The sequence below is a fragment of the Cenococcum geophilum genome, assembly GCF_001692895.1.
Source record: "Cenococcum geophilum 1.58 unplaced genomic scaffold K441scaffold_27, whole genome shotgun sequence".
NCBI lineage: Eukaryota > Fungi > Ascomycota > Dothideomycetes > Gloniales > Gloniaceae > Cenococcum > Cenococcum geophilum.
The window spans coordinates 1,710,960-1,733,566 of NW_027137585.1; the positions used below are offsets into that span (position 1 = coordinate 1,710,960).

The 22,607-nt window shown below is 42.1% G+C and overlaps 4 protein-coding genes across 4 annotated transcripts; 1 reads left to right on the top strand and 3 right to left on the bottom strand.

Moving 5' to 3' along the window:
- The first annotated feature begins 3,526 nt into the window (after positions 1-3,526).
- K441DRAFT_145482 (uncharacterized protein) lies at positions 3,527-4,541 on the top strand. Its single transcript, XM_067640161.1, has 2 exons — positions 3,527-3,664; positions 3,719-4,541. Exon 2 carries the CDS (start codon positions 3,852-3,854, stop codon positions 4,365-4,367), a length of 516 nt encoding a protein of 171 aa, XP_067502922.1. The 5' UTR covers positions 3,527-3,664; positions 3,719-3,851; the 3' UTR covers positions 4,368-4,541.
- Positions 4,542-5,884: 1,343 nt separating this feature from the next.
- On the bottom strand, positions 5,885-7,224 carry K441DRAFT_566258 (uncharacterized protein; the record flags this gene model as incomplete). The annotated part of the gene is made up of 4 exons (XM_067643733.1): positions 5,885-6,243; positions 6,305-6,646; positions 6,696-6,732; positions 6,790-7,224. The coding sequence occupies 4 exons, from the start codon at positions 7,222-7,224 to the stop codon at positions 5,885-5,887; spliced, it is 1,173 nt and encodes a 390-aa protein (XP_067502923.1).
- A 1,145-nt stretch (positions 7,225-8,369) lies between these two features.
- On the bottom strand, positions 8,370-12,389 carry K441DRAFT_661777 (uncharacterized protein). The gene is made up of 5 exons (XM_067648929.1): positions 10,613-12,389; positions 10,515-10,564; positions 9,972-10,466; positions 9,554-9,921; positions 8,370-9,462 (listed from the first exon to the last, which is right to left on the bottom strand). Exons 1-5 carry the CDS (start codon positions 12,049-12,051, stop codon positions 8,743-8,745), a joined length of 3,072 nt encoding a protein of 1,023 aa, XP_067502924.1. The 5' UTR covers positions 12,052-12,389; the 3' UTR covers positions 8,370-8,742.
- A 615-nt stretch (positions 12,390-13,004) lies between these two features.
- K441DRAFT_145559 (uncharacterized protein) lies at positions 13,005-14,423 on the bottom strand. The gene has a single exon (XM_067640162.1). The coding sequence runs from the start codon at positions 14,082-14,084 to the stop codon at positions 13,365-13,367; it is 720 nt and encodes a 239-aa protein (XP_067502925.1). The 5' UTR covers positions 14,085-14,423; the 3' UTR covers positions 13,005-13,364.
- Between the last annotated feature and the right edge of the window lie 8,184 nt (positions 14,424-22,607).

Genomic DNA, 22,607 nt, shown 5'->3' on the forward strand with positions numbered 1-22,607 from the left:
CTAATATTTAATATATAGCAGTAATAGTACGCGATCTAGATCGTATAGAACTAAGCTAGTAGCTATAAATCCTACCTGTATATTATTCTAATATAGTACTACCTACCTAGCCTGCCTGTATATAGGCGGGAATTCGCGTTTATTAATATAGTTAATGCCACAGCTTATAATCTATTTAATAAGGCATTTATAGGCCTACTTTAGTACTAAGAAACAGCCTATATCTAGTAGCTGTAGTAAATGCAATAAATGCGCTAGTATATAAAGAATAACTATCTAGTAATCTAGGCAGAACTAATCAAATTCGGGTAATACGTGGCTGTTATAGCTATCTAGTACTAGTAGCCGATGTGCACTAATAATGTGATCCTTTATATGCTTATAGAATACCTATATTAGCTAGGTTAAACTAATCTTATTTATTATCTAGCTATTGTTACTAATACCAATTAACCAGTTATATGGTATAATATTATTTTTATACTACGTAGCCTAGTATATTACTACCTTAAAAATAATAAGTAGTGGAATTGCGATCCCTAGGGCATTAATATATTTAATAATTATAATCTATTCTTAATTGCCTAGTTATATAGTTTTAGGCCAGCTAGCCCTATTAGTTCTAGTAACAACTTTTACAGTTATTATAACATCTATTTAGTAGCCGATTTTATTAAAATTCTAAATATCCTTATCTAGAATCCTATACTATATTTTTATATCTTAAACGCGTTTAAACTATACTTAAATAAGTGTAAGATCTTCGTATTTCGCCTGTTAATAGTTATACTTATAATTATATTTGGGTTTTAGATTATTATAGTAGTTAATAAAATTCTATACCTAGTTTTAACTAATAGTAATAGGGTTGGTCTGTCTAGTACATTAAGTAGCGAAAATACTAGCCATCTACTGTATGGTTATAATCTTAGGTAGTATACTACGTTAATTTATTAATAGAATCTACTACTTAAGACTCTCTTCTTATATTAGAATAAGACGGCAATTTAAAGCAGTAGAACGGCACTATAGTCTAATACCGCTAACGCGTTGCTTAACTGTCTTCTAGAACACATTATATGCCCTCTTAATACCTTATAAGGATGTAATTTAGCCTAGCTTATAGGCTTAAATGCCTAGGTTAACTCTACCCTCTAGGAAAAGGGCCTCTTACTATCATAGTGCTGCTATTTAGGTGGTTATTAAATAACGCGTCGCGCGTTAGGTGGGGTGGGCCACTTACTTATATAGGCCACTAGCTTATAGATTACGTTAATATTAAAAGATTATATAAAGGCGCGCTATTACGTAACTAGATTACGTAGCTTAAGTTATATAATTATATTATAAAACTAACAATCTATGCCAATAATTTGTATAATATTTATTTTGAAATAAGTATATTTCTATTATAATAAATTTTCTAAATTATTGCTAATATTTAATATTGACACTATAAATATTAACAAATGCTAATATTTCAATTTTAATTTTTATATCCATTATATTATACTACGTACAATACTACGCATGCAGCCTCTAGGCTATGGCGCTATAGTTCTATATACATAAATCCTTTCTAGGCAGCTTAACATGTACTAGTAGCTAAGTGGGCACTCCAGCCTGTTTTTAAAAATGCTAGGGGAGCTGCTAGTCTATTGGTGTTTTCGTCCTGATATTTTGCTTACTATGGTCTAGTTTACACCAAGAAAATCGCACTAAGGAAATCCTGGCTCTTTTATCTATTTCTGCCGTATTCTGCCGTTCCTAGAGTAGAAAAAGCGCTTTAAAAGATAGATTTTTAACGTAGTTTTGCATATAAGAATAAGAGAAACCATATAGCTTACTAGCTTGAAAGTAGCTACCAATTACCCCTATACGACTGTTTTATTCTGTACCCTATTCCTTCTCCTTGCTAAAGAAATGGGCAGGGAATTAGTAATTAGTAGGTACTCTCCCCAAAAGTAACCTACTAATGCCAATATTTTATTGGCTGGAGTTTCGCTTATTGAAAACCACGCCGGTTGCATCCTAGAGCCATCGCAAGGCATCTGTCTCCACTGACTCTATCCCAGTCGAATAGATTCCTCCAATAGATAAATTCCGGTATTGGGTTGCTGTGGGTAATCCTCTGGCTCGGATGCGGTGAACGGTGACCTTTCTCGTTGACGTATACCCGATCTTGCCCATCCAGGAGCACATATTCATTATCGGTTGCGTTCGACTCACCGGAATTCAGGGATTCAGACTAGGGCGGAGCATCTCGAGGTGGGTTTGATACTACTTGATAAAAGAACTTAGGGAATATAGGTGCAGGGGAGAACGGCATACTCTGTAATGGATTTGGCTTGCGCGGTGTACTCATTTTGGTGATATGCTATGGTTGACTCTTTCCCTGGTTGATTTAGATTTGTGTCGCCTCTTCCCAGATCATGAAAGGATTGTGCCATGAACGGGACCGAAGTGTTGAGTAGGGCATCCTAAGGGTGGAGTGGTTCCTATGGCGATCATGGTATAATGAAGGAGTTACTGTAGAGACCTTTTGCTCGTGAAATTCATCTACAGTGAATTGGGGCGTCGTTGGCTTACCTGAAAACCGTATGGACCATTCACTCCGCTGGAGAGATCCGTTCGAGGGCTAACGTTATGCTATGGTGAGAGATGTGAACTGGTTCCCTCTGCGTGAGCAACGAGAGGAAGTCATACGAAAAAGGGGACAGTCTCTGCGTTATAGCGTGAAATTTAAGAAATACATGAATGCTAACATAACGGAACAGGTAGTAAACTGGCTGCAACGTAGAAATTGAAGGAAACTTAGCCTATGAGTGTCTTAGGTGGTGCTAAGGCGTGGATTTAACAGTCTTCTGGTAATGCTTTTGTGCATGTCTTCAGTCATCTTGGCAGAGTGTGACGATGGCTGCAATAGTCTCTCAAGTGAGATCTCAGAAAAATTATATAAAATAATGCCTTCTGCTTAGCCAGCTGTGCCTTGCCCAGCCGATTGTACTGCGTAGCGCAGAAGGGAAATCTATATAGGATACAGAAAACTCCCTGTCAAAGTATGGACGACGGTTCCCAGAGATCATCGTATGACCTGCTGTTGGTTGGCTTTTGAAGATTAGACAATGTTGACAATGTTGACCGCCTTGGACTCCATGAATTTCTTGGCCCACTTTCGCTGTACGTGGTGTTGATACCAAACCAGTGGAGTGGATAGACTACTCTCCGACCCCTGGATCCCTAAAGTGATTCGGGTGGATTTCGCTAGAAAATTCGCTAGCGGCGAACGGCTTCGCAGAACCATAACTAGCCAATGGTATGTTTGCAAGGCTGTATTGCCGTCAAAGTCATGCGCTTGGAATAGAAAACGCGCTGACAAGTCGAGCTATTGAGCATCCGCCGCAGAGTAGAAACAGATGTGGCGCAGCTGAAGGCAAAAGCCAACCAACATCTCACTGAATGTAATGGAGTTGAACCAAACCAGTAGGAAAGTTAGAAGCTTAATTCAGCGAGACTCGGTAAGGAAGAAAAAGCAATGTTGATTCCAAAACGTATTTTGGGCGATACACATCGCCAAGTTCTACTTCCACCCCTCAGACTCGTCTATTTTGGCTGCCTGAGGTTTGGAGTTCTGTTCGCTCAGCTTACTGTTACATATCACATGGTATGGAACAATCCGTCTTCAGCTACAGGCCAAGCACTCACCTCTGCACGACAGCCATTCAAGGTGACAACGCCTGCGGCTAACTACGCAGCGCCCACATACCAAGAACAGCGCCATCCAGCCGTTGCGCCGCCTACCTCCAATTAACGTACAATTAACATCACAACTCTCCTTTCGCATTTCATAAATGAGGTCTTCGATGACATCCAGGAATAGAAGCACAGTTCTTATGGCGCGCATACGAGTTATGGGAGGTCGTACCTGTATCGTGGGCTTAGATCGAAAGGGGATAAATATGAGTCTCATAATGGCCCACATGCGGGGAAGGGGGGATTTTCGACTCGCTGTCAGGAATACGCCCATGTCGCGAAGTCTGGTAGACCCGTTACCTTTAAAAATATACCCCTATCTCCTAATTCCTCTTATAATATCTCTTACTATCTTCATCCTCTGCCTCACGTCGATCCACATGCATAAGAATACCACTACCATGTTCTGTTGCCCTAGTCCCAGTAAATATAAACCAAGACTTTCTCCATCTTTCTCGATTGTCGTTTCTCTACTTTTCTTCCACGTCTCTTGTGTGGCGTCCGAGGGGAATGAGGCTAATAGCATCCGGCGTACGTGGATCCCCATCCCTAGCCTTGTTCTTGAGCCATTCCTGCCAATATTGTTTCTCCTGACTTTCTCAGTGTGCCACTAACAACCCGTCTTTCAGTCGGCATTGGGCTTGGACTTGGTCTCGGTATACCCATCGGTCTATTCATAATCGGCATCATCGTATGGCGGGCAGTGCATCGCTGTCGCCAGAATCGGAGGGCTAGCACTACTGACAGTGAGAGCGGAAGAGGATGGATAGCGCTCCGCCGTGGAAGTTATGGAATTGAGGAAATAAGGATGTCATGAGCGCGTTGCTGTATGTAAGGTCGGGGATGGAAGATAACCATGAGTCATGGCGCTGGCCGCAGCTAGACAAAATGTCGAAAGAAATGATACCCTAGAGCAATAAAGAGGGCATGGCATCAAACTGGAATTTCTTATCCCTGTGCTAATGCCACCGGTAGCTGTTGATATCATTTTTACGTTCTTTGCCCTCTCCCCAGGTCGCCATGAATGGCAATTTGAACACTCCGGGCTTCTTCCAAAAACTTCTCAAACGCTTCAACAGTCAATTAAATCCCCTCTTTGCCATTTCCTTCGACCCCCATACTGCCCTCGCCTGTCAGCAATGCACGCTAGCCGAGGACCGGCGAATGAGCAAGAAGTCATGATATGCACATGAAAATTGTCTGGCCGCTGGCAAGTCCTCCGGGCCTGCTAAAAGATACGCTCCAGCTGGCAAACTAAAGGTAATGCGTGCAATTGATGCACACCGATAAAGGGAATCTAAAAATGTGCCTACGCTGCCGTAATTAGCTCTTGAGACTACTGTGAACTGTGGTAAGAATTGCGGGCTGACCCTACGTTAGCGTACTAGAACCCGCACCCGCGGCTCAAGGCGTAGTCTATCATCTTAGCAGCCTAACAGATTCAACAAAATCTTGGCATCTCATTCCTTTGCCAGTGCCAAAGTCTCAGTTTAATACCAAAAAGCTGTCTCCCAAGGAGGGCTGGGGCGAGCTGCCTTGGGCAACGGCATATTGAAGCTGGGGGGCTGGATGAATAGATCTGATTCCGGAGGAGCTTGTCCCAGGCTTTACGAGATTGTCGGCAATGTTGTTAAAGAGACCTGATGTGAAGACTACTGACGTAGCGGCAGACCGGCGCATTCGGCTGCTTCTCCGAGCCTCTTGTGTGCGATGCGTCCCATGTGAACGCAAGACAACGGTGTTTGGCTTATGACCTGGGATTTTCCCTTGGAGAAACGTACCGCGACGGGCATTGTGTTGTTTGATCTTCCTTTCTTTATGTCTAGCCAGGAAAGACTGACTGAAATCGTAACAGCGGAGCCTTAGGAAAGTCCATGTTCCGACCTAAAAGATTATAAGTGTATGGATTCCTGCTCACGGTGCCGTGTGAATATTTTCCCGATAATTGCAAATATACCATCAATCTTCGCTGATAATGCTGGGAGGAACTGGTTTTGTGGCATCTCTTTGATAGAACACAATGCATGATAAAAAGTAATAACCCTACATGGCATAATGTAAAGAATCCAGTTGCTGCGCCTCGCTCAAAAGAATTTAAATCATGTCGTAAAAGTACACCAAACCCCTCGGATCACGGCGAAATCGGCACATTTCCCACAATCGTCCAATCCGTACCGTTATTCAGGACTTCTCTCAACGCGCCACCAGCTTGGAAATAACACCTCGTCATGTCCTGGCTAACCTCCAGCGGAAGGTTAAACCATGAGCTTGGTGTTAAACACGTTATTGATGTGCCGTTGTCCGCGCCTTTGAATGCCGTAAAAGTGGACGGGCCCTTCCAACCTGATGCGTCGTCCTCCCACACGACCTGTATAGTGCTAGCTGTGTCTTGATAGAGGACGTATTGGTTGAGGTCGCTACTACCATTGCGCGCGGATGAGAACACAGCGATGTTTGCGGCAGAGGGGATGGATCCCGAAAAGGTTCCAGCTGTGCAGCGCGCAGTTAGCGGGTGCCCTCAAGGAGGTAGGAAACTAAATGAATGACATACCAGTAGCGAATAAACCAGAGGTCGAATTCCGCGAATAATCAATTACTTTACCATCATCACGCTGATAAAATACGCCCATCTCGGTGAGGTTTTGCGTCTGCGGTACAATCACCAGCCCGCCATTAGCAGACGCGCTCACGTTGACCGGCGCCATAGACCAACATCCAGGCACTGTGCAATCATAGACGATCTCTTGTAGATTATTCGATGAATCCTCCCAAATAATAAACGGCCAATATGTCGTTAATCGCGTTTGAGAGCCAGCAGTTATTGTATTCTGGGTTAAGCTTCCGCTTTTGCCGGTTCTAGTGGTGTTATCCCAATTCCATTCCACGATATGGTCTTGTGGTTCGTTAGCAACACGTCCGATCGAACTCTGGGGTACACTCACTTTGATTATCTAGGTAGAATAATTCTATTTGATAAGTCTGTTATTCAAGCTATTAGCAAAAGAAAGTGGCTCATATGAAAGGAAGGAATTGTACCGTATCTGTCGCATAGAAGCTATGGTTGAAATTTGTAACAGCCAAAGGACTTCCAGTTTTGGCCGTGGTAAAGTTTGATGTCTGTGTCCAATTCCCGGTGCCCGATTCATAGGCAGAATATGAGAGGTAGTTGTCATCGTTCTGAAAGTAAACACGAATCGAGAAGTTTCCCCCAGTTCTCCAACCAGTAACTGCCAGCGGAGAATTTTCACGAATTCCAATCGGCCTGGAAGTACTCGTAGGTGCTGCTGTAGGATTGCTTGTTGTTGTGGTTGCAGGTTGTGCGCTGGAGTTGTTGCTGTTATGGTTCAAAGTTGTGCCAAGAACTCCTCCTAGGACAGCGCCTACGATTATTAAGACTACTGCAACGACAAGAATCCATAGCCGTCGCCCATGAAGAAAGGAGTTTCGAGGTGCTGGTGGTGCTTGCACCATCTCTTTTTCTGGAGCATAGTACGCATACTGCTCTACAACCTGGGGTGATTCATTGTACCGAACATCCACGACCTCTAACCCTTCAGGTGGGACGACTGCCTCCTTATGGGCATCATTATCTTTCTAGAGACGCGTAAGCCGAAAGATTATATATTAGGCCCATCAAATAGTAAGGTTCTTTACTTACACTCATATTCCAGGTGTTGGGACAGCTCCCTTCATGACGCTTCCCGAAAATCGGGCAGCGAGCTTGAGGAGGGGATTTCGTGGAGGGAACCCTCCATTGTATTGCGGACTGTCAGCAATTTGACGTGGTGTAAGGTTGCGGATCCTAATCGCCAAGCCTCGTGCACTAGTCTTTGATATGCACTGAGTCCCTCGTACCCAATGGGGATGAGCCCGAGGTCATTCAAGGGGCCTGGTCTGGCGCTGAGCCGGGCAAGGATGGATGTTGGTGGCAGCGGGCGAGCTTGATGCCGTTAAGCTGAATTTCTGTCGTGGGCCGCTGTGGGGCTGGGAGTCCGCGTTTGAAATTGACGTCTCGTAGGGGTTTTGGATGTGGAATTCTGCCTTGTCAAGTATTATCACAGCTATCATCACAATCACCTGCCAGGGGAGGGAGAGGTGCAGGAACAAAAGTCCGGTGACCTAAAGCTTGCACGTGCCGAATTCTTTGCGACAGCGGAAATGAATGAGGATTTGTCCGGGCTGATGGTAAGGTTTGCGTTTTGTGGGGCTGACCCTTGAGCGATTTATTTCTGTACAGGCGAAACAAACGTACATGACTACGAGGGCGCGTAAAGACCATTATCCCTTAACCCGTCAAAATTGGTCCTTACGGTATCGATAAGAGCTCACCAATCAAACCGGTTGAATCAAGCAGCCGTTCTCAAAAATACGAGGCCTTTGACTTCGTTGAGAACAATGTTCCGCACGGACCACCTACGCTAAGGTAAAGCCTTTAATTTTTTAAGGTTAATCGGAAGAGTTAAACCTGGAATTCTCTAGTTCTAGTGCGCATAAAGCGGAATTGCTTTGTGTTGCGTGCGCACACTGGAGGTGTAACAGACTGTACCGAAGCTCGTGATGATGACTACAATATCTTAGCTGTTGAAGGTCAACACCACGTCAAGCTTCCCCAGCCACCGCCCAGGTGCATGGTTTCATCAGCCGTCGCTAGTCCCTAGTAGTAATAGCTGATCTAAAATACATCGCTGGCGTCCTCAGTCCAACGCTCGTCTTACGGGATTAGAATCGAAGTTAGTATACCAATGAAAATAACCGAACATCAGTACAGGGCTCCAAAATGTCTAACCCATATTCACATTGCTCCAAGCTGCGGCTCGCTCAATTAGACAGATGGAAAAGTAGAAACATCCTAAGGGTATCATTATCACATCGTAGTCACACTCGCTCGTTCACAAAAATAGTGTGAAGAAATATAAAACACATCTGCAGATACAGATCCGAGAATCGCATGGCCGCCTCAACTCAAAAAACCTCAGGTCTCTCAAGATTCTACGCACTCCCTTCCATACTCAACAAAACATCTAGCAAATCGTACCCTCCGACGTCCGGCCCGAACGTTGTTTGTGTGATCTCCGCTCCATAGTTATTCAGAAGTGGGTCTAGCGGGAGTGCCAACCAGTCCGGCGCATAGCCATCTGCAGTATTGTCACCGCCTAGGTTAGGCGTCGCAGCTCCAAATTGTGCACCACCAGCACCAGCTCCACTAAAGTCGTACCCGTTTGGCCCAAAGCCCGGCGGCGGCATGATGGAGATGTTGTTTGAAACCGGATCATACGTTTCCGTGGAAATACCCCAGAGTGGATGATTGGGGGTTGCGCGACCACTGCTGATGCCAATGGAAGGACTACCAGGGCCTGGAAGGCCGTGATGACCATATCCTGTGACGCCCCCACTCCATTGCGTACCTAGATGTCCTGCTTGCTGCGCGTGAGTTTGTTGCGGCGGGGGCATCAGAGGCGTGTGTTGCCCAGTGCCAGCCCCCGCGTGAGGAGGCGAATGACTTGGGGCTCGAGAAATGCCAGTGGAACCATTGGCAGCCATGCGCACAAAACGAGAGCGAATGCGGTTAGTGAGAGTGTCTAGAAGGTCGGCAAATCGATTGCCAACATGAACATCGTCGACGATAGAAGTGCGAAGGGCAGATACGGCACGGTCCATAAGGCCGAGAGAAATAGCCACGTCGTCTTCTGTTGCGCCGAGAGCGAATGTCTAAGGTACGAGAAAGTGTTAACAAATGCTAGGTAAAGCAGCGAAACGAGAGGCTGTATAGTATCAAAAGAAAGGGGGGATGGCGCCTTACCTTCAAGAGGATGATTGCCACAGAGACGATCCTGAAAAACGTTCGCACAGGCGCATGTTTGAGGTAATCTCCCGGATAGAGCCCGTCAACCACAACTTTGAGGACATTTCGGCTCGCATCTATGACTTCCTTGATGTAATACTGATCGTTGCCGTACCACTTGACCAATGTAGAAAACGGTATCGCACCGCCATCCTTAGAAGTTGAGCTAGACGGCCCATTCGAAGCGCCGTTGGGTGGCTGCAGATGAGTTTGCATGGGCGTGTTATGTGTACAACGCTCGACAACAGCTTGAAGAGCAAGAGAATTGAGGTACACGCGGCAATATTCGAATTCAATTGTAAGGATATGTCGTAGCTGCGTTGGTACTGTTCAAATGTCAACATCGTAGCCCTATTTAATAAAATATCAGTCTTACTCTGCAGGGATTGCTCGAAGCCTCTCCTCCAATCCCTTAATGGCGTTTGGAAAAATCGTAGTAGTTCCACATATTTACCCGATTTGATGATGTCTCTCGTCTGGCGCCGATTAGGAAACATCTGATGATTGCCCATCTCCATAATTTTCGCAATCTGCTGCCAAAAATCGAGTACTAAGTCCTGGATAACATGGCGAGTCTGAGTAGCCACTGGTTCATAAGGATGTCGTTGCCCATCGGCTCGCATCATTTGAGACTGTCGTTGGATTTCTGCCATTCGCTCTTGGTAGAGCTGGGGCGGAGACTTCATAGGCGAGTAATCCCGCTCAACTTTTGGGAGCATGGAGGTTAAACCAAGCCGTCCACTAGTTTGAGTGACATAGATGAGTAGCAGGTCCTTTAGATGATTCTTGCGGCGGAAATAGGCTTTGACGGTTGAGTGCGGAAGATTTTGATTAGCTTGCTCGAATTCCACTTCGCTCGTCTCGTCGAAAACTGCAGCATGTTAGTGACGCAACAGAAGGGCAATTAGTTAGACATTACCTCCAATTTCAAAAGCTAATGCCATAGCATTTCCGAGCAACATCCAACACCTGGCGTCATCAGTGACTTCTCCCACGTAAAAGCTCAAGGAGGCTTACATTCGGTCACTTCGCCAACAAGGCTCGAGCCAACTATCAATACGCTGTCCACCAACACCTTTGTACAAGTCAGGAGAAACCCCATTCCCAGAAGCACCGCCGTTGGGGTCCAGCGAGGCCTCGTCGGGGACCATGAGTTCATCATCATCGTCTCCGGGAGGGAAATGTAGTGCACGAGGGTGCCATTCAGTTAAGAGCATCAAACTTTCCACAGTGCCAAGTGTCCGGAGGCCTTTTCGCGAGAGGGGGTTGACATCAGATCCAGGTTGCTGTCCTGCTCCACAGAACCCTCCACCAAATTGCTCTTGTCCCCAGATCATCCTATCAATCATACCTTGGAGGTAAGACCAAAGTTTCTCGTGGATAGCATACGGGCGGGACATAGCTCCAGGACCAGTGAGTCTCGCGTATCGTGAGGAAATCGTGAGCAAGGTCACAACTAACATTGGCTCTTCTCTGAGAAGCTTGGCATGCGTGGCGTGATCTCGATAATCCGGAACCACAATAGGCGTCAGCGGAGAGAGATAGGTGTAGAAGTAATCCATGTAGGCGATAGCTTCCTGCGCGGTGAGCCATCCCGCTCGCACAAAGCGGAACCTTGACCATGCTTTCACAGCCTCAGCGAAGCTCGCATCATCTGATGGATTCTCCCCATTTATGTATGAGCGAGTGATAGCTGGGTCGACTGCTGGGTCACCTGCTGTGCGAGATTGATTGCGCCCATCTATGCCTCGGACACCATTGGCTTGAGGGCTTGGGAAGCTCGTCTGGGAGCCTGGAGTGTTACCAGTGCCCATCATGGGACGTTGAAGACTGCCGGAACTTCCTGTCCGATGGTGATCGATGTCCCCATTGCGGCCTGCGGCCTCAAATAGGAGGTTTAGCGCATCATGCCCGCTATAGACCTCCTTCTTCTGCAGTATTGCCGCCGTCGCATTATTGACCTTCTGATCCTCATCATCGTTGGACGCATTGGGATTTGCGGTCGGGCGACGGAGGGGTTCGAATCTGCCCACCGACCCACCAGGTGTCAGAGGCTGCTCTTGCTGAATCGCTGCAGTATAAGCAGTCGAGGTGCTTGAGCGACTAATCTGAATAGGATCAGGACGTGGTGCGCTGGCAGGAGTCCCATCAGGTGGCCCTGATCTCAATCTCTTTCTCCCATTTCGAATCTCGTAATCTGATATTTCGCCGTCGTCGAGTCCATCACCTCCATCTGCCGGTTTGCGCTTCCTCCGCGTGGCAGAGAAATAACATTCCTTACTTTCGCGCCGGCATCTGACGCAAGGTGGGTCGTGAGGGTTATCTACCGGACCAAGGTCACATCGCACTTTTCGACGGCGACAGGGGATGCAGGCTTGGTAGGTGCGAGTATGGGCTTGCTGCGGGCCTCTGGGAGGAGGGGAGGCGTTCGATATGGTGGTTGAGATAGTGGACATTTCTGTTCGGCTTGCGACGGGTTACGGACAGCCCTGGTCTGAGGGCGAACGGCGGGACGGTCGAAGCTAATATGTGATACAAGTAACAAAGAAGCACGGCACTGAGGAAATCCAATAAATGCGCAAAAAGTCAATCCAGGATGCGCGAGAAGAAGGACGAGTGGTGGATGGTGACCTGCGTTCAGACGTTCAGACGGACGTTCCGTCGTCACCGAGATTTTGCGCTTCTCGCTGCCTGGTGTTGGCCTCTGAGCACCCTGACACTGGCTGCCAATTCGCCTTGATCAGGCGCATGCCTCAATGAACGTCCAGCAAGAACCCGTAATATCAGAAAAGTAGTATTCAACGTGATTTGAAGGGTCAATTGTGAGGCCCATGCCATTCTACAAGAAGCCCGCCGGCCGCTACCTCCATGTCACATGGATTAGTAAAAGTACAGTGAATTCACTGAATTTGGCTACACCATCGATACGCTTGTCTTCGCGGCACCGTTTATGCAAAGCTTCAAATAGTAGCATATCTCTGCCCTTGTTCATCTTCGCATTTGCTTTTTTGAGCTGCAAAGCGGAACAGGTCTTCTCACCCCCACCTCCTCTCATCAAGCCAGTCCCAGCAAAACACATTTACAAACCTCTTCCCTAAACTTCCGCCTGCGTTCGCCTAATCTGTCGTTGCTCCAATTCCTTGTAAAAATCTTCCATGTCCTCCTCATCCCTGTAGATGAGTCTCAGTCCGTCCCTGTGCAGAAGAAGCATGAAGAAAGCAAGTATGATCTGAAACCCAAGAGCGCCAGCAATCATGGTGTAATAGAAATACTTATGTTTTTGCTCCCACTCGTCCAAGCCTAGTGTGACCTGGGCATTTTTAAACCCTAGTGTCCGGCGAGCAGACCAGCAATCACCATCCTAGACGAGACTTAGCAAGACAGGCTAACTAGATGAGGTGGAAACGACCTACCTTTAAAGGGTAGGAATAAGACAAGGGTCATCGGCGTGGCGAACATAGCATCTTTCATAGTGATTGCAAAGAATAGGTGTTTATCCCTCTCGCACTTTGCTTCTGCGTTTTGGCTTCGAGAACTGTCCGTATATTTACAAAACATCTGAGTTAAAGCACAGCTGAAGCACCAGGCCATAAAGTAGGACAACTCTATGATCGAGCGGCATCCGAGACCTACAGTGGGGTTGAACCAGGACATTAAAAATGAGCAGCGGAAAGGAGTGCTAGGCCAAAGACGAACATATCGTAGGGCTCCTCAAAAGATTTCTGTGAACGCCAAGTATACATAGCGCCATTCCAAGGCTTTAAACTGGTCAGCGGTAAGTCTCCTTGGTCAGGTCTAATGTGTTGGGAATGCTCCAGCAGCAGAGCTCAGAGTAATTGCGGACAAGAGCTAGTAATGCTACTCTCGGAGAGCTATTGCGAGGGAAGTGGACTGGCGTGCTTGTTGAAGCTTTCCCACTGGCCATCAAAGTAAACATGGGATATGCGTAAGCAATAATAGTTAGCATAGATCGTCGAGCACTCTTGATTCGGGTTTGGGAGAGAACCGTACTAGCATGATTGCATGGTATCAGGATATCCTCACGATCCTCTCTAGTGAGTCGGTCGTCCTGAATGAAGTTTACGAGCTTTCTTGCGAAGAACCCTCCCGGTATTCCTTTGCTTGTTACGCGATATTTCGGATCGAAGTCATCTAACGCAAAGCATATGACTTCTAAATGCTTCAAGTCCTCCTGATGCATGCTTTGGGGGGGGGTTATATCTCCCAAGACATGTAAGATTATAGATACGTAATTGAAGAGCAGACTCCGTCCACCGTTAATGAGATGCCGGATTGTCATATCCAGTAAGGATTCTCCCTCCGATTTGTCCAGTATACGCACATCGAAGTGGCTGAAATGCATATTACCAATTAGGGCAAAAAGCGGTATAACCCATGCAAGAATACCAGCAATTACGCCCCACTTGCCGTATGGTGTCCACCCTGTTCCGCATTTCTCATAGCATTGTGGGAGGCTCATAGTGCTCATATTCTTAGGGAATGTAGTTGAGCAAGTCTCGGTTCCGATAAAGTTTCCTTTGCGGGCGATGGCAGATGCCGGGGTGCATAGGAAGAACGGATATGACTGTAGTATTTATGCCTAGCACGGTGGGAATTTCTCCTCTAGAATTTAGGACCGATCGAGGTTAATCTAGATTTCAAAGATATTTCACTAAAATGCACCTTCGGTAGAAGACAAAGACAAGACCGTAAATAAAATACCCCGGGCAGAACGATATCGTCGGGAGCAAAACGATTGATGACGTTAGGCCGTGGAGTGTTTATAGAAGGAGTTAGAGCAGAGGGAATGAAATGGGTCAAAGAAAAGGTGGTACACTTGGTGATGAGAAAGCATGGAAATTGAGCGTTGACCAAGTACGATCTAGGTACAACGCTTGGGCCAGTTTAAGGGTCGTGCAGTAACACCGCGTGTAGTTCTCATCATGGAGACTCAAACAAGAGCCTCCTATTGGCTGAGCCTTATCGATAACATGGCGCCCGAATCAGCGGGTTAAGGGATACTAACGCAAGCTGAAAGACACAGCCAGAGCTTTCAGGTAACACCGAGGGTTAGAAAGAGACAAAGATGCGTAGTGATACACCGGCTAACCACCAATATTCTATATCTGGTATGTCCACCATGTCGCTAATACATCGAGCGGCCCTACGGCGAAGAGGAAGCTCGCACAGCCACAGGGCTGAAACGTCACGGCTCTTCCGACCCCTCCGCGCGAACAGATGCGGCCCTGACAGTGAGATGGCTTATAAGTGGCTTGCTTGGGCCTGTACTCGGGCCCCGTCGGGTTCTTCGAATGCTGCGCAGCCCCCACCTAGTGGGGGCCTACGCCCTCAATACAAAAACACCCTCAACACAAAATAATTCGTAACTTTATATATATTAGGCCAATTGCCACCAAACTAGGCTAGAATTAAAGCTATTCGCATGGCGAATCTATTGGAAGGGCCCCTTCTATCTAATCTTCTTCTAGTGTTGTACTTTAGGGCCGTTTTGCCACGGCGTACGCTTTTATCTTAGCCACGCGTTTCCTTCCTACCTAGGTTATTAGGCCTATAGCTTTACATATAAAGCCCCTCGTGCATATAGGAAGGGCCTTAGGCCTATAGTTATATACCTAAAACACGCGCGATAGAGGGCGGTAATTGCCCTTAAAGATATATATAGGTTGGAGTTTCTTTTAGGTAAACTTTATAAGCGCAGAAAGAACCTCTATATAGAACTTTTACTTAGCCCTTTTTCTCTAGAGTTCTAGCTTAGCTATAAGAGCTAAAGCTTCTTCCTATTAAGCGTTATCTTAGCGTTATTTCTTTATACGCTAAGCGTCCTTAGCGTATATAGGCCCTCTAGCTAGGAGGATCTTCCGGCTACCTAATTTACGGCTATTATACGCAGCCTGCGCAGCCTACGTCTTTAATAGCTCTCCTTTAAATAAGGCGCTAGTATAGGCTTATACACGGGCGCCCTTAAGAGTTATCTTAATTGCTTTAAACAAACGATAAGGCAACTTGGGCTAAATCTCGTTATCTAAAAGAGCGTTAGATTAGCGCTTTAATGTATAAATAGTTAACGGAGTATACCAACCTTAGCCGCTAGGTGATGGAGGTGTAGGCTCTCTATCTATCTTAGCCATATATTAGTTAAAATCCTATATATCTTAGAGGACCTAATATATATCATCCGTTCTAGGGCTAGATTGCGCCGTAGAAGGGCCTTTAAGGGCCTTTAAGGCCCTCTCTAGTTTATCTAGGATGGAAGGATTAACGTATAGGTGCTTAGCTTCCTTATATACTTACACTTCTTGGCGCTATAGCTACGTAAGAATAACCTTAGGTTTAAATAAAACTATTCTAGTCTTCTATTAGGCGCCTATAATAGTACGCTAGGTAAAGGTCTTATAATAGATCTGGCCTATAGCTGCTAGGAACTTAGTTCTTATAAATTCCCTTCCGGTATACTAAGCTGCCGTATTAAGAGCCTAGCTATAATAATATTTAAGCGGCTAAAAATAACCTATATCTAATAGCTGTATATTACGGACGCTTTAAGTACAATGTTACGACTACTTAGAGAAGAGACGGAAGAAGCTAGTTGGTTAATTTAGACACGGTCCAGAATGGAGCCGATAGAACTATGTGACAAGGAATGGTAACCAAGGTTATATAATGTGCTACGTATTAAATAAGAGGAACGAGAGGAACTTATATACCTTACGTATAAGACGTACATTATGTATAAGAAGGATTTTATAGGAGTACGGTCGTGTATTTAAGGACCCTCGGTCCCTACCTAGATAGTTCCTTCTTTATAGTGATTCTTAGAATATAATTAGAGTTAATCTATTAGGCAACCACTCCACTAGTTATTATTACGTTGTTAACTTTTATACTTGCATTTCCTATATACCTAGCCTATTAACGAGCCTATTGTAGTTCTTGCTATAAGGTTCCGTTATATAATTACTACCTAGTTATAGTATTAATATAAGAAGTCGAATAATATGCCACTAAAAGCAGCCACTATAATGCCATTGACGGCAGCAACTACTTTAAGGATAGGAGATGATACTAGTATAGCGGATACTAATTTATAGCAACCTGTGATGGTTAGATAGCTATAGGAAATAGTTAACTAGCTAATAGCTAATAATATAGTATTGGAAGAAAGACTTAACGGGATAGGAGTAGTAAAGATTAAGCTACTATTAATTAAGAGATTTATAGGAGAGAGGTTAAAGNTTAANGGATTCCTTATNNAGATNTACTTTAAGGTCTTATANGAGGGAGNAAAGTTACCTATACCNATGGATTGGATAGCCTANNTAGGACTATTCTTATTAGGAAAAGNACTTAAGTGGTTTAAANTTTACCTTATAGAGATATAGGCAAATGGAATGATGACCACTAACTAAGACGTGCGATTTATNTTCTTAAGTTGGGAAGGATTNGCAGAANNACTNANNTAGATATTTAGAGACCCGGAAGAAATAACTATAGCGGAAAGAAAACTCTAGAACCTTATATAACGAACTTTAGTAATTAAGTATATAATATAGTTCTAGACACTAGCAATATAAGTAGAGTGGAATAATAGGGCGCTTATAGCATAGTATAAATAGGGACTTAAGGCTAAAGTCTAGGATGTAATTATCCTAATGGAAGATGTGGATACCCTAAGGGAACTAATAAATTAGGCGATTAAGATTAATAATTAGATCTACTAAAGGGAATAGGCTAAGAAGGGCTAGGATAAAGTTTTATAGTTATATAAGGCGTAGAGTACGCAATAATAAAAGCTAAGTTAGAAACTATAGTATGGCGCAGAGCTAATAGACCTAAGTAGTACTAAAGAAGCCTATAAGAGATAGAGTAAACTATGGAAACCTAGAGGATAAGGATTAAGTAATTAAAGGTCTAAGGAGCAGAGGCTAAATTAGGGATCTTAATAGTAGAAGATATTTAGGCGGACTCTATAATAAGAGAAATGGTTTAAAGAAGGAGCTTATATAAATTGCGGAAAATAGGGTTATTATGTTAGAGACTATAGAAGTGGGCAGAGTTACTATATAGTAAAGGGTATAAGACTAGTAGACGATATATACGTATAAAGGGACGATAATGTACTGTGAGGAATAAAAGAGTGTTTAATTAGAAGTTTTGCGTTTTGTTATAATAACGTATACCGAATTTATAAGGACGCCAAGTACAGCGTAAGCTATTGGCTATAAGAGCTAGCACCTATAGGATATAGAGGAACTAATAAACTAGTTTGTAAATTGGATATTAAGGACGATAAATTCGACCTAGGCAAAATATTCCGTGACGATAAGGTAATAAGGGCCGCTTACTAGGAGTAAGTAGACCTTGGAGATGTTATACTAGAGGTAGAGGATGATTCTATTATAGAATAAGGAATATTAGTAGGGATCGAAACCCTACTAGACACGATATCTATCGCTTCGCGAGACGCAAGAAAAGTAGGATAGTAAACTACTTTGGCACTTAATAAAGGCAAAAGGCTAAAGGCTTAAGATTTTTAAGACGAGATAAGGTAAGCTTAAGGACCTATAATGGACGGAAACCGATAGAGTAGAGTAGTGGCTTAGTTTAAAGATATATGAATAAGCTTGGGATAAGAATTCCTAATAGTATAAGATTTTTAAGACGAGATAAGTGAGACCTAGGACTCTTAAGATGAGACAAGGACACTAGTCAAGCCTAGTTGAACTAAGGTAGGAGCTAAGCTTAAGATAGAAGCAAGCTTAGGATTAAAGAATCTAAGGAGTTAAGAATTTAGAGTATAAATTAGGACACCTATAGATAAGAGGCTAAGAGCTTCTTTATAGATTAGAGAATCTGCGGTATAAATAGTAATTAGACTAGGAGATAGATATATAAACCTAGAAGACTTATTAGGGGAGCACAGCGTTTAGCCTAAAGATTAAAGAATTAATACCAAGATTAAGAAGCAAGATAACTTTAAGGATTAGAGCGTAAGGCGCAAACCAAAAGAAACTATAGAAGAGTTTAGGCAAAGAATTATTATATAGCAAGAACGGAAACTAGATAAAAGATCTAGCATATTAGGACGTATAAAGGACAGAGCACCAGTATAAAGAATTACCAATAGGCTGAGAGCAGGTATACTAAGAGCTAAGTGGCTTACCAAACTAGAATAAGAAGAGGATTTAGGGATTCCTACTAGGTTCAAGGAATAATATACTAAAGGCTGTTATAACACAGTAATAAAGAGATATTTCCTTACGGACAGACCGTATATACTCTAGCAGCTATACTAAAAGTGGTATAAACAACGACACAGTAATAAGTGGGAAGATTTCTATATATAGTTAGATAAAAAAGTTATTTAGGACCACCCAATTATAGAGAAGGCCATAATATATATTAAAGGAGCCTTAATCATAATATTAAAGGATCTAGAGGAACGTTTAGAGGACTAGAGAAGCAAAAGACGCATCTTAGTACCTATAAATAAGGTCATAACGTTTAGATTAGTATAATAAAGGTTTAAACTTAGGAATAAAGACGAGCTAAGAGTTAACCTAAAGTACCTAGCACACTATATAATATTATGGATTACGTACATAGACGATATATATAAAATGTATAAGAATCTAAAAAAAAAGAATCGGAAATACCCTATAAGGATATACTGGATAATAGATAAGTAATAGTATAGGAATGCTAAATATATATATAGATGGCATCTAATAGAGGTCCAAGAGGAAGAAAGTTTAGTACTTTAACTAGGAAGATTTCTTACGGAAGAATGCTTAGACGGACAATAGTGGTGGGAATACCTAGAAAACACGTATCTATAGCATATTAAAGATAAAAAGCAAATAAGGCATTAGCTAAAGAATAAGCTAAGTGCACTAGGATTAAGCAGCCAACAGTTAGGAAAAGTAGAGGCCTATAGAACTAGAGGGAGCCAGTAGTAGAGCCTTAGACCCTTAAAGGAATTTAANGACGACACCTAAATTTATAAATTAATTGGTAAGATTAGCAGTTTAAAGCGCTAATAGATAGTAGAGCAACGCAAAACCATATCTTACTAGCAGTAGTTAAGAGAATAGGACTACCTTATAGACAAAAGGAGTAACCTTACCTATTAGTTACAATTTTAGGAGATCTAATAACCTATAAAGGAGGGATTATCAATCTCAAAATAGGACCTATTTAGATAACTATTAAAGGAAAACAAATTAAGATGTCTTTTAATATCCTACTATTGGGACAGGACAAGGCAATATTAGGTATGCCTTAGTTATAGGAATATAATCTAAGAATCGATTAGATTACAGGTTAGGTTAATATTAGAGATACTTAACGCCGCAAGATATAACAACAAGCTAAGTTAGTATAGTACTAAGTAGGAACAACCTATAAAGAAATAGAAAAAGGACTAAGCTATATACTAAAGAGATACTATAAATATAGTAAGAAACTATAGTCACCGGAAAGTAAAAAGCTATTAGAATATATAGCATAGGACTATAAAATAAAATTAAAACTAGGAATAAGTCTAAGGTTCTTTCTAATCTATAAGCTTACTAAAGAAGAAGGTAGAGCGTTAAAAGAGTTTGTCTAGGAAAATCTATAAAAGGGATACATTAGACCATCGCAATTATTAGTGGGTTATCTAGTACTATTCGTACTAAAGAAGAATGGCAAACTAAGGCTGTGTATTAACTATAGATAGTTAAATAGCATTACTAGGAAGGATAGGTATCCTTTACCCTTAATTAGCAAAATCTAAGACAGGATAGGTAACGCGTAAATCTTCACAAAGATAGATCTAAGATGGGTATACTATTAGATTAGGATTAAGGAAGGCAATAAATAAAAGGCAGCCTTTAGGTTAAAGAAAGGACTATATAAACCATTAGTTATGCAATTTAGGCTTATAAACGCACTAGCAACGTTCTAGAAGCGTATTAACAATATATTAAAAAAATACTTAGATAAATTCATTATAGTATATCTTAACGATATTATTATCTACTTAATAACTAAGGAAGAATATAGGGAATATATTAAATAGGTTTTAAGGAGACTACAAGAAGAACAGATGCTAGTAGTAATTAAGAAATGCGAGTTCTTCACTAGGAAGACCGATTTCGTTAGATTTATTATTAAACTAGGCTAACTTAGTATAGATTTAAAGAAGATTAAGGCTATAGTGAATTAGTAGGAACTAGAGAACGTTACACAGTTAAAATCGTTCCTAGGGTTTTGTAATTATTGCAGAAATTTTATAGCGCAGTGGTTAAAGGACATTAAGCTATTTACGCGGTTAATAAAGAAAGAAGAACTATAGGCATAGGGGGAGAAGTAAAGGAGACTCTTTAAAAAAGTTAAAGAGTTATTTACCCAGGAGCTAGTTCTTAAGATCTATTAACTAGGACTAGAGACAGTTATAAAAATAAATATATTAGACTATATACTAGGGGCGTGCTTTATATAAAGGCATCTAGATAGATAGCACCTAGTAGTATACTATAGTCGGAAGATAACACTACCGGAGTTAAACTATAATATCTATAATAAGGAGTTATTAGGTATAGTTATAGTATTAAAGAAATAGAGAGCGTTCTTATAAGGTATAGAGAAACTATTTATGGTTAAGACGGATTATAAGAACCTAACAGAATTCCTAATAATAAAGGAACTTAACTAAAGATAGGTTAGATAGGCAGAGATGCTTACGGAATACTATTTTAAGATTTAGTATATTAAAGGTACAGATAATACGCAGGCAGATGCTCTAAGCCGTAAAGCTAAACTATAGAATAAGAAAAAGCCATTAGGGGCTTTATTGCGAAAGGATATAGACAGACTAATTAGGTATAATTATCCAAAAATTATAGCAACTTAAGAAGATAATAAACCAAAGAAAGTCTATAAGACACTAGAAAGCTTTTAGGTATAAAGAATTCTAAAAGCATAGCTAGAAGATCTATAGACGGATATATATAAGAATTAAGAAGTAAAGTATATCCTAAGAAGTATAGCAGAGTAGTTTGTAGAGGACTTCTATAAGGGACTAACCTAAGAATATAATAGAGCTACGGGCTTAGTATTAAGACTCTAGAAGGAGTATATTATTAATAGAATCTAGAGAATAGCTAAAAAGGTTATAAAGGAATATCTAGATTGCTAAAGAAACAAACCGATAAGGCATAAGCTATATAGGGGGCTATAACCTATTAAAATACCGGAGAGACCATAGGAGGTTATATTATGGGACTTTATTATTAAGTTGCTAAAATTAAAAGACCCTATTACCGGATAGGATTATAACGTAATCTTAGTAATAGTAAACAAGCTTATAAAGTAGGGATACTTTATAGCATATATAGAAGAAATCTTAGCGGAAGATATTGCTAGAATTTACGTTAAGGAAGTATTTATAAAATATAGAGTATTAAGCAAGATTATATCGGATAGAGATCTAAGATTCGTAGTAATATTTTAGGAAGTATTTTTAGCGGAACAAGGAGTTCGAGCAGTAACTTCCACCGTATATTATTCGCAGACAGACGGTTAGACAGAAAGGTTAAATTAAATGCTAGAATAGTACCTAAGGCATTATATTAATTATGCACAGAATAATTAGGTATCGCTATTACCAGTTATATAGTTTGCATATAATGTAATACCCTAAGAAGGGATAGGCATATTACCATTTAAGGCAAATTATGGATATAAGCTAAGAATATTACTATTACTATAGCAAGCGAAGAAAATAAGTAGTATAGCTAAAGAAAGAATAAAGATATTAATAAATCTTTATATAAACCTTATAGAATTAGTAAAGAAAGTATAAGAGAGAATAAAAAGGTACTATAATGCTAAGAGATCTAAGGGACTAGATCTTAAGGAGGGAGATAAAGTATAGCTACTATATAAAAATTTTAAGAGTTAACAACTAAGTAAGAAATTAGACTATATTAGACTAGGACCTTTTAAAATT